This window comes from Pangasianodon hypophthalmus, chromosome 7 (assembly GCF_027358585.1).
Source record: "Pangasianodon hypophthalmus isolate fPanHyp1 chromosome 7, fPanHyp1.pri, whole genome shotgun sequence".
NCBI classification, from domain to species: domain Eukaryota; kingdom Metazoa; phylum Chordata; class Actinopteri; order Siluriformes; family Pangasiidae; genus Pangasianodon; species Pangasianodon hypophthalmus.
The window spans coordinates 3849265-3862542 of NC_069716.1; the positions used below are offsets into that span (position 1 = coordinate 3849265).

At 39.7% G+C, this 13278-nt stretch overlaps 1 protein-coding gene and 1 long non-coding RNA gene across 2 annotated transcripts; both read right to left on the reverse strand.

The window, feature by feature from the left end:
- Positions 1–852: 852 nt before the first annotated feature.
- Positions 853–2022, reverse strand: LOC128317038 (uncharacterized). Its single transcript, XR_008302058.1, has 4 exons — positions 1798–2022; positions 1579–1668; positions 1445–1482; positions 853–1086 (listed from the first exon to the last, which is right to left on the reverse strand). It is a non-coding gene; the product is annotated as an uncharacterized LOC128317038 (long non-coding RNA).
- Positions 2023–10688: 8666 nt separating this feature from the next.
- LOC128318646 (uncharacterized) lies at positions 10689–12570 on the reverse strand. Its single transcript, XM_053235767.1, has 6 exons — positions 12478–12570; positions 11899–12279; positions 11604–11720; positions 11394–11474; positions 11245–11288; positions 10689–10926 (listed from the first exon to the last, which is right to left on the reverse strand). Exons 1-6 carry the CDS (start codon positions 12518–12520, stop codon positions 10780–10782), a joined length of 813 nt encoding a protein of 270 aa, XP_053091742.1. The 5' UTR covers positions 12521–12570; the 3' UTR covers positions 10689–10779.
- Positions 12571–13278: the final 708 nt, after the last annotated feature.

Consider the following 13278-nt stretch of genomic DNA (forward strand, 5'->3'; position numbering starts at 1 on the left):
CCGCATTCAGGAAAACAAAGTAAACATAGGAAAAAGTATAGAAGAAAGAAAACAACAACAACAAAAAATTGGCCTTAAACGCGGTTGGAAGGCAGTTTTTCAGCAGATCGTGTATTAGGATCAATATATCAGTTGCCCTTGCTGTACTTTACTGCTGATTTAATAATCCCCACTGCATTCACTGGTTTCTCACTTACACTGGAAAACCTCACACCACTATCTGACCCTCTAAAATAATCCATTTATATGGCATAACTGTCAATGTCCTTTCACTAGTGCTGCAAATGTGAGCACAGAGATGGGTGAATAAAACAAGCCCCGCTCCCAATGAATCTGTTAATGTGGATGTCACAGTCCTTGACTTATGTTTAAGGCCAATGAACAACCTTTTAGAAAATACACCAGTAATGGAAAATTACTTTTATTTAAACTCTAAAATTTTCAGAATTATGTTTGATTTTTTTTTCACTCTTTTAATGAGATTGCTCTTTACCGCTGTATGTATATGTATTTTTTACAAGTTCACTGTTACTCATAGTTAGATATATTGCATTTGAAATAAAGGTGAAAAAAAAACAGGAGTTACATTAAACATGTTTAAGTAAAAAACCTGTGGCATAGAAGATTAGCTTCAGAGCAAAAAAAAAAAAAAAAACAAAAAAAAAACATATTTTTTAAATTATTCTTACTGTGAGATTATTGTAAAAAAAAAAATCACAAGATTATCTCTAGACATCTCTGTTTTTTCTATTGGCATATAAATTTACTTCTAGAAATAGATACATAATTCAGTCAAATAAGACAATTTCAAGTCTCAGATTATTATTTGTTTAATAATCTTTTCATCTCGTAATGAAAAATGTGGAACAAATTAGTGTATAGTCAAGATATTTTCAGTTAGATAGAGAGATAGTTTTTACAGTGTAATAGTACCATGTGTTATGAATCATTTATGTTACATCTTACAGTTTTATTCACATCAGAGTACACACACTCATCTGATGGGCCAGTTTTTCTTTTTCCAACTTTGGCTTTCTGCTTGGAGAATTTCAAAGCTGCATAATTCAGCATTTCTGCTTCATATTCCTGAATAATATAACAAAAATATAATAATAATAATAATAATAATAATAATAATAATAATAACGCAAAAACATAATAACAAGTCCAGCTCAAAGTAATAACCATACAATATGGGTAACTGCACAATACACACAAATTACACAGAACAAGAGCAGCATCAAAATAAAAAGCTTGGAATTGTTGTGCAAATCTCATCAAATTAATAATATAAATTATATTCAGAACATGATAACAAGTAGCATATGAATGTAGCAATATTTCACATATATAAGTAGCAAAATTAGTAGTCAGACTCATCTACAGAAATAAACAGAATTACCTGTACAGTATATAATAGTATAGAATTTTCTTGCACACGTACCTGCCTTGTTCCTGGAGAGTTTTCTATAGAAGCATTTACTATTAATACAGAAACACACCTATTAGTCTTTCTGATAGAACTAATGGTAACTGTACTTATTCATTTATAATTAATCTGATCACAAAAGCACTTACTTTTATCACAAATTCTTCTCCTCAGTATGAAATAAATGAGGCAGAAAATCAGAAGTGCACACAAACCCAAAGCCGTTCCCAAACCGAGCACTGTCGAATGTAGAGATCTAGTCATTTCTGATACTGTTATTTCACCACATTACTTTTACTTCGGTACAAATGATTCTCTATATGCTTTATGAATTAAGGATGATTAATTAATTATAAACTACATCTTACCTGTTTTCTCTTGTGTGTTCATGTTAGTGCTGTTTCCATGCAGTGTTGGTTCACACACCACTGAATTATCACACAGAGCTGGTGTAGATGTTTCTGATGCAATAGTAACATGCTCACCTATAAACATTTATCATGATTCACTAAAAGTCTGTAACTCAGTGTTGTTGAAGAAAACACAGTTAGCATTTCACTACTTCACTATTATTTGTCTCCCAGGTTGAACATGCTAATGGTAATAAGGAAAAATATCACTACATTAAACCAGGAGCTTAATCAATTTTAGTGGAAATCCTACCTTTAATTTTTAAATAAGTTCCATCTGCAAACACAAGGTCGGGTGTTGTCAGTGCACAGTAGTACATGGCTTCATCAGACTGAATGGTGTTTAAAATGGTCATATTGAAGCAGTTTGAAGATCTTTCTATTTTGAAACGAGGCTTTTGGGATTCATTGTAAAATGTCTCTCCGCCACTTTTATATACAGTGACTATAATCTCAGGTTTTTTTCCGTTTGGTTGCTTAAACCAGGCAATTACCCCAACTTCTTTTTCAGAAATACAACACTGCAGAGTAGCCGAGTCTCCAATATCCACACTGAGCTCTTTATCAGGCTGATAAACTGGTGACTCTGTGAGGGATTGTGCAGTAACCCAGCGTCTACCAGGTTGGACTGGATCTAGAAAAGCAAATGGATTAATTAAGTAAATAATGTATTTGAGATATTATTATATAAAAAGGGTTATTAAAAATCACCTTAAAGGAATAACATTAGAGTTTTTTCTACATACAATTTGCTCAAAGTACTTACACATTGCACTGAAGATCAAAATGAAAATCCAGAAACTAGTCATTTTTCATTTCTCAGAAATTCTACAGTGTTTGTATTTCATTTATCAGCAGAATATGAATGCGCTTGAAGCATGGTATGAATTTATATTTATACTATAGGCGGTCTGTACTGAGCACGCCCCAGAATATGACATGATTGGTTGTAATAAAAAAAAAAAAAACACATGATAAGCAAGCACACTGTTCTGATCTGCCTACATCTACCCCACATATTTCCATATTTGTGTTTTGGTGTTGCACAGAGATATCATGAAAAAGATGTTGTGACAAAATGGAAAATGTGGGTTACTTTTACTCTCACATGTGCCTACACTAACATCTCATTGTTTATTTTAATTGTCCTCTGAATGCAACTGGTTTGTATGAAATCTTGCCTATTTAATAAAGGTCATTTGGACCAAAGTAATGCATTTGAATTTTGGCATTTGACTTTTATTATTGAAGAATATGACCACGGTGTTGAAATTACAGATGGAGCTTAGCTCCCCAAAAGAGTCATGAAATCCTTTAAAAATAATAAAAGCTGATGATTGGGGGACAGGTCTGGGATACTAATTTATTATTTATACCATCTGTATAAGATGCATATGAGAATCTGTCTGACACATAGATAGTACAGTATTATGGAGCAATATATACCTGTTTCAATGCCTGAAATGAATTAAACAGTATATCTGTAGCTGCCTATGCAGGTCATCTTTGGAAATACTGAATGTATTCCTGAGCTTATACTTAAAAGCAGCATCAAAAAGTGGATTAAACATTAAAACACTCCAAATTGTGACACGTACTGGGAGCCCCTCACCCCCACCTTCCTAAAAGATACATCAAGGTATCATCAATGTAAACCATGTGTGTCAGGAACGCCATCTTAATGAATTACTGGAACACATTTTGGGCATTTGTCAAACCATACAGCATCACCAAGTATTCATAGTGCCCAGTGGCATCTAGAGAAGACCGTCTTCCACTCATCCCCCTCCAAAATGATCTGCTGTCTGCTTGTCCAATGTATCAGTGCATGGCCTCAGACCTTTGGCCTTTTACTCTAAGAAGGTTTCAAGGTTTCAAGGTTTCAGGGTTTCAGGGCTTTCTATGGAGTTGGACCTACATGAAAACTGGAAACAACATGTCTGAGCAGCTCAGTGGCCAGCTATCTCTACCCTCTTGATCAGATTATCTTTGGGATGGGATCAGTGCATGGCCTCAGACCTTTGGCCTTTTACTCTATGAAGAAGTAGTCAATCACCTGTATCAGGTTATATGGAGTGTTGAACGTACCCCTGCCTAAGGCCCTCCCGGCTGTACTCCTACACAGCAACAGGTTTTTTTTTTGATGGAGAGAAGGTAGACATGGGTTCTAGAAGGATTTGCCTCTAGCAACTGATCAAGAGCACAATCTCATGGTCTGTAGTGTGGGAGTTTGGTGGCACCTTGCTTGCTAAAGAACTCTGCCCAGATAATGGGTCTTTGTGGGCACAGTCTCCATTTCAGAGCTTCAGGGCTTTCTGTGGAGTTATGGAAACTGGAAACAACATGTCTGAGCAGCTCAGTGGCCAGCTATCTCCACCCTCTTGACCAGATTATCTTTGGGATGGGATCAGTGCATGTCCTCAGACCTTTGGCCTTTTACTCTATGAAGAAGTAGTCAATCACCTGTATCAGGTGATATGGAGTGTTGAACGTACCCCTGCCTAAGGCCCTCCCGGCTGTACTCAAGTCAAGTCAAGTCAAGTCAAGTGGAGTTTATTGTCATTTCAGCCATATACAAGTACATAGTGAAACGAAACAACGTTTCTCCAGGACCAAGGTGCTACATAAGACAACACAGAACAACACAGAACTACGGGGACTACATAAATTATACATAAAGTGCACCAGTGCAAACGTGCGGACGCACAAGACAGAACAAGACAGTACAATAACTACAACACCGACCAGTACGCAGTTCTGTTTGAAAGTGACCAAGTGACAATAGTGCAAATAATACAGAGTTTGATATAAATAGCTGAAGTAATGTAAACATAATGGTATTGTATTATGTGTAAACATAATAGTAGCAGAAGCAGCATAAAACATGTGCAAAACATGTGTAAAACATGTGCATGGAAGATTGTTCAGTTGTGTGTATGTGTGTATATGTATGTGTGTGTGTATTCCTTCCTTCAGTCCAGTTCTAGGAGTCTGATGGCATGAGGGAAGAAACTACTGCACAGTCTGGTTGTGAGGGCCCGAATGCTTCGGTACCGTTTACCAGACGGCAGGAGGGTGAAGAGTGTGTGAGAGGGGTGTGTGGGGTCATCCACAATGCTGGTGGCTTTGCGGATGCAGCGGGAGGTGTAAATGTCCGAGATGGAGGGAAGAGAGACTCCGATGATCTTCTCAGCTGTCCTCACTATCCGCTGCAGGGTCTTGCGATCTGAGACAGTGCAATTCCCAAACCAGTCAGTGATGCAGCTGCACGGGATGCTCTCGATAGTCCCTCTGTAGAACATGGTGAGGATGGAGGGTGGGAGATTTCCTCAGCCTTTGCAGAAAGTACAGGCGCTCCTGGGCTTTCTTTGTTATGGAACTGGTGTTGAGCGACCAGTTGAGGTTCTCCACCAGGTGAACACCAAGAAACTTGGTGCTCTTGACGATCTCCACGGAGGAGCCGCCGATGTTCAGCGGAGAGTGGTCACTCTGTGCTCTTCTGCAGTCAACAACCATCTCTTTAGTTTTGTCCACATTCAGGGACAGGTTGTTGGCTCTGCACCAGTCCGTTAGCTGCTGCACCTCATCTCTGTATGCTGACTCGTCGTTCTTGCTGATGAGACCCACCACGGTCGTGTTATCGGCGAACTTGATGATGTGATTTGAGCTGTGCATTGCTACACAGTTGTGAGTCAGCAGAGTGAACAGCAATGGACTGAGCACACAGCCCTGTGGGGCTCCGGTGCTCAGTGTGGTGGTGTTCGAGATGCTTTTCCCGATCCGGACTGACTGAGGTCTCCCGGTCAGGAAGTCCAGGATCCAGTTACAGAGGGAGGTGTTCAGGCCCAGCAGGTTCAGCTTTCCAATCAGGTGCTGAGGAATGATTGTATTGAATGCTGAACTAAAGTCTATGAACAGCATTCTAACATAAGTGTCTTTATTGTCCAGGTGGATGAGGGCCAGATGGAGGGCGGTGGTGATGGCATCATCTGTTGAGCGGTTGGGGCAGTAAGCGAATTGCAGGGGGTCCAGTGAGGGGGGCAGCAGGGTCTTGATGTGCCTCATGACGAGCCTCTCAAAGCACTTCATGATGATGGGTGTAAGTGCAATGGGACGGTAGTCATTGAGGCAGGACACTGAAGACTTCTTTGGCATGGGGACGATGGTGGTGGCCTTGAAGCACGTCGGAACAACGGTGCTGCTCAGGGAGGTGTTGAAGATGTCCGTGAAAACATCTGCCAACTGGTCTGCACATCCCCTGAGCACCCTGCCAGGAATGTTGTCTGGTCCAGCAGCCTTTCGTGGGTTGACTCTGTGTAGAGTCTTCCTCACGTCGGCCGTGGTTAGACACAGCACCTGGTCATTGGGAGAAGGGGTGGTCTTCCTCGCCGTCACGCCGTTCTGTGCCTCGAACCGAGCGTAGAAGTTGTTCAGCGCATCTGGGAGGGCGGCATCACTGTCACAGGCAGATGGTGGTGTCCTGTAGTTTGTGATGTTCTGGATGCCTTGCCACATGTGCCGTGTGTCTCTGCTGGTCTTGAAGTAGTTGTGGATTCTCTGAGCGTGTGCGCGCTTTGCTTCTCTGATGGCCTGGGACAGTTTGGCCCTCTCTGTTCTTAGGGCCACCTTGTCGCCTGCTCTGAAAGCAGAGTCCCGGGTCCTCAGTAGCGCGCGCACCTCTGCAGTCATCCACGGCTTCTGGTTGGAGCGTGAGGTGATGGTCTTGGAGACGGTGACGTCATCAATGCACTTGCTGATATAGCAAGTCACTGATGTCGCGTATTTCTCCAAGTCGGTGAAGTCGCCATCAGTTGCCGCTTCCCTGAACATGTGCCAGTCAGTGTGTTCAAAACAGTCCTGAAGAGCAGAGATGGCTCCTGCTGGCCAGGTTTTCACCTGCTTCAGAACCGGTTTGGTTCGTCTGACTAGCGGTCTGTATGCTGGGATTAGCATAACAGAGATGTGGTCTGAGTAGCCGAGGTGGGGGCGGGGCTCCGTCCGGTATGCACCGGGGATGTTTGTGTAAACAAGGTCCAGCACGTTCTTCCCTCTTGTTGCAAAGTTCACATGCTGATGGAATTTAGGGAGCACTGACTTGAGATTTGCATGGTTGAAATCTCCAGCAACAATAAACAGTCCATCAGGGTTTGAGTTCTGCAGCTGGCTAATAGCCCCATACAGTTCACAGAGTGCCTCCTTAGCATTAGCACTGGGGGGAATGTATACACTGATTATGAGGACGGTTGTGAATTCCCGTGGTAAATAAAAAGGTCTGCATCTAACAGTCACAAACTCCACCAGCGATGAGCACTAACTAGAGACTAGCACAGAGTTCTTGCACCATTCCGTGTTGATGTAAACACACAAGCAGCCGCCGCGAGCCTTACCGCACAGAGCTGTGTTTCTGTAGGCACGAAACGAGGCTAGCCCATCTAGCTGAATGGCGTCGTCCGGAACTCTGTCGCTGAGCCACGTCTCCGTGAAAACAAAGACGCAGCAGTCTCTGAACTCACGCTGCGTAGTTTGCTGGAGTCGGATGTAATCCAGTTTATTGTCCAGGGAGCAGACTTTGGAGAGCAGGATGGACGGGAAATCGGGTCGGCTAGGGTTTGTTTTTAGCCTAGCACGAACCCCCGCCCTCTTTCCGCGCTTCTGCTTTCTCGCGCACCGCTTGCGACGTCCCCTCCCCCCGCCGAGCGCTGGAGGCCTGGTCCCCGCAGCAAGCCGAGATCGCGTAGCTTCTCCACCAGATCATCCTTCAGAGTGGCTGTATTGTTGTGTCTTAAGTTTATAAGTGTCTGGCGGTGGTATACACTAACACCGGTAGTTCCGATGTCCATGTGCCATTAAAAAGTCGGCCTAAGGACGAAAAAAGCACCATTTTGTATCCGGAGTGGCCGCTGCGTGCTACTGCCGCGCCGCCATCTTGGAATACTCCTACACAGAAACAGGTTTTTTTTTGATGGAGAGAAGGTAGAAGTGGAATCTAGAAGGATTTGCCTCTAGCAACTGATCAAGAGCACAATCTCATGGTCTGTAGTGTGGGAGTTTGGTGGCACCTTGCTTGCTAAAGACCTCTGCCCAGATGATGGGTCTCTGTGGGCACAGTCTCCATTTCAGGGCTTAAGGGCTTTCTGTGGAGTTATGGAAACTGGAAACAACATGTCTCAGCAGTTCAGTGGCCAGCTATCTCCACCCTCTTGACCAGATTATCTTTGGGATGGCAGAATGTCTGGTTGAGTCAATGGCAAAAATTACAGTGGTCTCTGAATGGATAGGTTCAATCTGTACTGTCAGTGGATGGGTTTGAAACAGAACTTATATTGAGGCTAGAGGTCTACCATCCACATCCTGGTCTCAGAGAGGAGGGGAACCGGGTCTCGGCTATAAAGCTGCCCATGGCCCCAGAGTCAACCAGGTCTGTAATATCATGTTAAGAGATATTACTCCCACATTTCTCTGGGGACAATTTGGGTTCGGTCCACTACCATGGACTCTGGGGTGGTTGAATTTCTTAATATCTCAGTATCAGAACTGAGTGATATTGATGCTCTCTCTCTTACAAGGTTGCCCAGTCTGATCAAGAGAGAAATCAGCTGGTTGACATACAAGGAATCATCTCAGCACGTGGCCTTGTTTGTTCCATGGGGACAGGACTGCTCTATCCAGTTAGAGCAAAAGTGATGGCATAGGCATCTACATGAACAGCACCTGGTGCATAAATGTCAGCTGTTTACATCCCTCCAAGTGCAAATGTTGAAAATTCTAACAACTAATTGCATAATTTGGTCAATGAACTACAAATCGCAGAGTAAAAGCGTTCATCATTATCTCTAGAGATGTTAACCGTGCCAATCTAAGATCTCTCCTTCCCAAATTTCACCAGCATGTGTTCTGTCCAACTAGGACCACCATCACCACAGCCCCATAGGGAGGTGTCCTCAGTTCTCTCTTGTACTTGTACTACACATAGCACATAGCACCAACACCATTCTAAAGTTTGCTAATGAAATGACTCATAAAATTTCTAACAGCTTAGAAGGAAGAGGTGGTCCCTCTTGCATGCTGGTGGTCAGGACAAAAATTATGTAAATGTCAGAAAAACCAAGGATATTAGTGTTGAGACAAGAAAAAGAACATGCTCTATGAGCGATCTGCAGATCCTCTGCTGAAGTTGTCCAAACTACAATCTCCTCTGTATGCACATTGCTGAAGGCCTCAAATGAACCACCACAACATCCTCCCTGGCCAAGAAAGCCCAGCAAGTCCTATTCTGTCTCAGGAGGCTGGAAAAAGTCAAATGTGTCACTTGGAATATTTGTAAAAAATAAACAAAGGAACCCATTTACGGTATCGTTGGCACACCACTAACCCCTTATCAGGAATCTACCTCCAGCACTATAAAACAAGAACATGCAGAGAAACAAAAGTTTCTATCGATTCTAAGCACAGTCTCTTCTGCCTACTAGCATCTGGTAAGAGGTACTGCAGCATTTGAGCAACAACCAGCAGACTCTTTTTAAACCAGACTCCAGCAGCGATGTTTAAACTTGGAATAAATGTGGAATAAATGTGGAATAATGTGGAATAAAGTTACACATACTACACTTAATTTTTTTTAGTAATTAAACTTTATTTAATAATCTCCATCGATATCATTTGTTTATAATAATCTGATGGTCAAATAAATTGCATGATCATAGTTTTCATGTGCTAAAAGAGAGAAACCAATAAAAAAAACTCCATAATCAATAAATGAATGATGATTGTATGCACTGTGTATTGAAAACCCTGAACTGAACAATAGTTTTTATGGCGTAGTTTCTGGAAGGATTCATCTTTGTTGTTTGATGCTTCACTCTGGTTCATTTAAAGTGTTTGAAGGAGTTTTACTCAACACTCAATGCAGAACAATATTACTTCTGTGTTTTGGGCACCACATTCAGGAAAACAAAGTAAACGTAGAAAATGTAGAACAACGAAAACAACAACAAAAAAAAAATTGGCCTTAAAAGAGGTTGGAAGGCAGTTTTTCAGCAGATTGTGTATTAGGATCAATATATCAGTTGCCCTTGTTGTACTTTTACTGCTGATTTAATAATCCCCACTGCATTCACTGGTTTCTCACTTACACTGGAAAACCTCACACCACTATCTGACCCTCTAAAATAGTCCATTTATAAGACATAATTGTCAGTGTCCTTTCACTAGTGCTGCAAATGTGAGCACAGAGATGGGTGAATAAAACAAGCCCCGCCCTCAATGAATCTGTTAATGTGGATGTCACAGTCCTTGACTTATGTTTAAGGCCAGCGAACAACCTTTTAGAAAATACAGCAGTGATGGAAAATTACTTTTATTTAAACTCCGAAATTTTCAGAAATATGTTTGATTTATTTATTTTTTTCACTCTTTTAATGAGATTGCTCTTTACATTTATTGTGTCTTCAGCAAAAGGCAGAGTTTTACAAATGAGGCCACAAAATCTGAAGTCATACAAATATGTATTTTTTACAATTTCACTGTTACTGGTAGTTAGATATATGGCACTTGAAATAAAGGTGAAAAAAATCAGGAGTTACATTAAACGTGTAAATAAATAAACCTGTGGCATAGAAGATTAGCTTCACAGCAAAAAAAAAAAAAACATGATAACTTGAATAGAAGGCATTTTTTAAATAATTCTTACTGTGAGATTACTGTAAAAAAAATCACAAGATTGTCTCTAGACATCTCTGTTTTTTCTATTGGCATATAATTTTACTTCTAGAAATAGATACATAATTCAGTCGAATAAGACCATTTCAAGTCTCAGATTATTATTTGTTTAATAATCTTTTCATCTCATAATCAAAAATGTGGAACAAATTAGTGTATAGTCAAGATATTTTCACTTGGTAAAATATTTTCACTGTTTTTACAGCGTAATAGTACCATGTGTTATGAATCATTTATGTTACATCTTACAGTTTTATTCACATCAGAGTACACACACTCATCTGATGGGCCAGTTTTTCTTTTTCCAACTTTGGCTTTCTGCTTGGAGAATTTCAAAGCTGCATAATTCAGCATTTCTGCTTCATATTCCTGAATAATATAACAAAAATGTAATAATAATAATAATAATAATAATAATAATGCAAAAATATAATAACAAGTCCAGCTCAAAGTAATAACCATAACAAATTACACAGAACAAGAGCAGCATCAAAATAAAAAGCTTGGAATTGTTGTGCAAACCTCATCAAATTAATAATATAAATTATATTCAGAACATGATAACAAATAGCATATGAATGTAGCAACATTTCACATATATAAGTAGCAAAATTAGTAGTCAGACTCATCTACAGAAATAAACAGAATTACCTGTGCAGTATATAATAGTATAGAATTTTCTTGCACACGTACCTGCCTTGTTCCTGGAGAGTTTTCTATAGAAGCATTTACTATTAATACAGAAACACACCTATTAGTCTTTCTGATAGAACTAATGGTAACTGTACTTATTCATTTATAATTAATCTGATCACAAAAGGACTTACCTTTATTACAATTTCTTCTCCTCAGTATAGAATAAGTGAGGCAGAAAATCAGAAGTGCACACAAACCCAAAGCCGTTCCCAAACCGAGCACTGTCGAATGTAGAGATCTAGTCATTTCTGATACTGTTATTTCACCACATTACATTTACTTCAGTACAAATGATTCTCTATATGCTTTATGAATTAAGGATAATTAATTAATTATGAACTACATCTTACCTGTTTTCCCTTGTGTGTTCATGTTAGTGCTGTTTCCATGCAGTGTTGGTTCACACACCACTGAATTATCACACAGAGCTGGTGTAGATGTTTCTGATGCAATAGTAACATGCTCACATATAAACATTCATCATGATTCACTAAAAGTCTGTAACTCAGTGTTGTTGAAGAAATCACAGATAGCATTTCACTACTTCACTATTATTTGTCTTCCAGGTTGAACATGCTAATGGTGATAAAGAAAAATATCACTACATTAAACCAGGAGCTTAATCAATTTTAGTGGAAATCCTACCTTTAATTTTTAAATAAGTTCCATCTCCAAACACAATGTCAGGGTATGTCAATGCACAGTAGTACATGGCGTCATCAGACTGAATGGTGTTTAAAATGGTCATATTGAAGCAGTTTGAAGATTTTTCTATTTTGAAACGAGACTTTTGGGATTCATTGTAAAACGTCTCTCCGGTAGTTTTATATACAGTGACTATAATCTGAGGTTTTTTTCCGTTTGGTTGCTTAAACCAGGCAATTATCCCGATTTTCTTTTCAGAAATGCAACACCGCAGAGTAGCCGAGTCTCCGATATCCACACTGAGCTCTTTATCAGGCTGATAAACTGGTGACTCTGTGAGGGATTGTGCAGTAACCCAGCGTCTACCAGGTTGGACTGTATCTAGAAAAGGAAATGCATTAATTAAGTAAATAATATTTCAAATATTATTATATAAAGTTATTAAAAATCACCTTAAATCAATAACATTAGAGTTTCTTCTACATACGACCACATACTAAATGCTTTACAGTAACAGTCTCGATAGATTTTTTAAAAATACATCAAACTACATGGGAATAATTTGCTCATATTACTTACACATGGTGCTGAAGATCAAAATGAAAACCCAGAAACTAGTCATTTTTCATTTCTCAGAAATTCTACAGTGTTGATTTGTCATTTATAAACAGAATATGAATGCGCTTGAAGCATGGTTTGAATTTATATTTATACTATAGGCGGTCTGTACTGAGCACGCCCCAGAATATGATGTGATTGGTTGTAATAAAAAAAAAAAGGCATGATAAGCAAGCACACTATTCTGATCTGCCTACATCTACCCCACATATTTCCATATTTGTGTTTTGGTGTTGCACAGAGATATCATGACAAAGATGTTGTGACAAAATGGAAAATGTGGGTTACTTTTACTCTCACATGTGCCTACACTAACATCTCATTGTTTATTTTAATTGCCCTTGAGATTCAACTTGTTTGTATGAAATCTTGCCTATTTAATAAAGGTCTTTTGGACCAGAGTAATTCATTTGAATTTTGGCATTTGATTTCTATTATTGAAGAACGTGACAACAGTGTTGAAATTACGGCGGAGCCAGATGGAGCTTAGCTCCCCAAAAGAGTCATGAAATCCTTTAAAAACAATAAAAGCTGATGATTGGGGGACAGGTCTGGGATACTAATTTATTATTTATACCATCTGTATAAGATGCATATGAGAATCTGTCTGACACATAGATAGTACAGTATTATGGAGTAATATTTACCTGTTTCAATGCCTGAAATGAATTAAACAGTATATCTGTAGCTGCCTATGCAGGTCATCTTTGGAAATACTTAATGTGTTCCTGAACTTATAATTAAAAGCAGCATCAAAAAGTG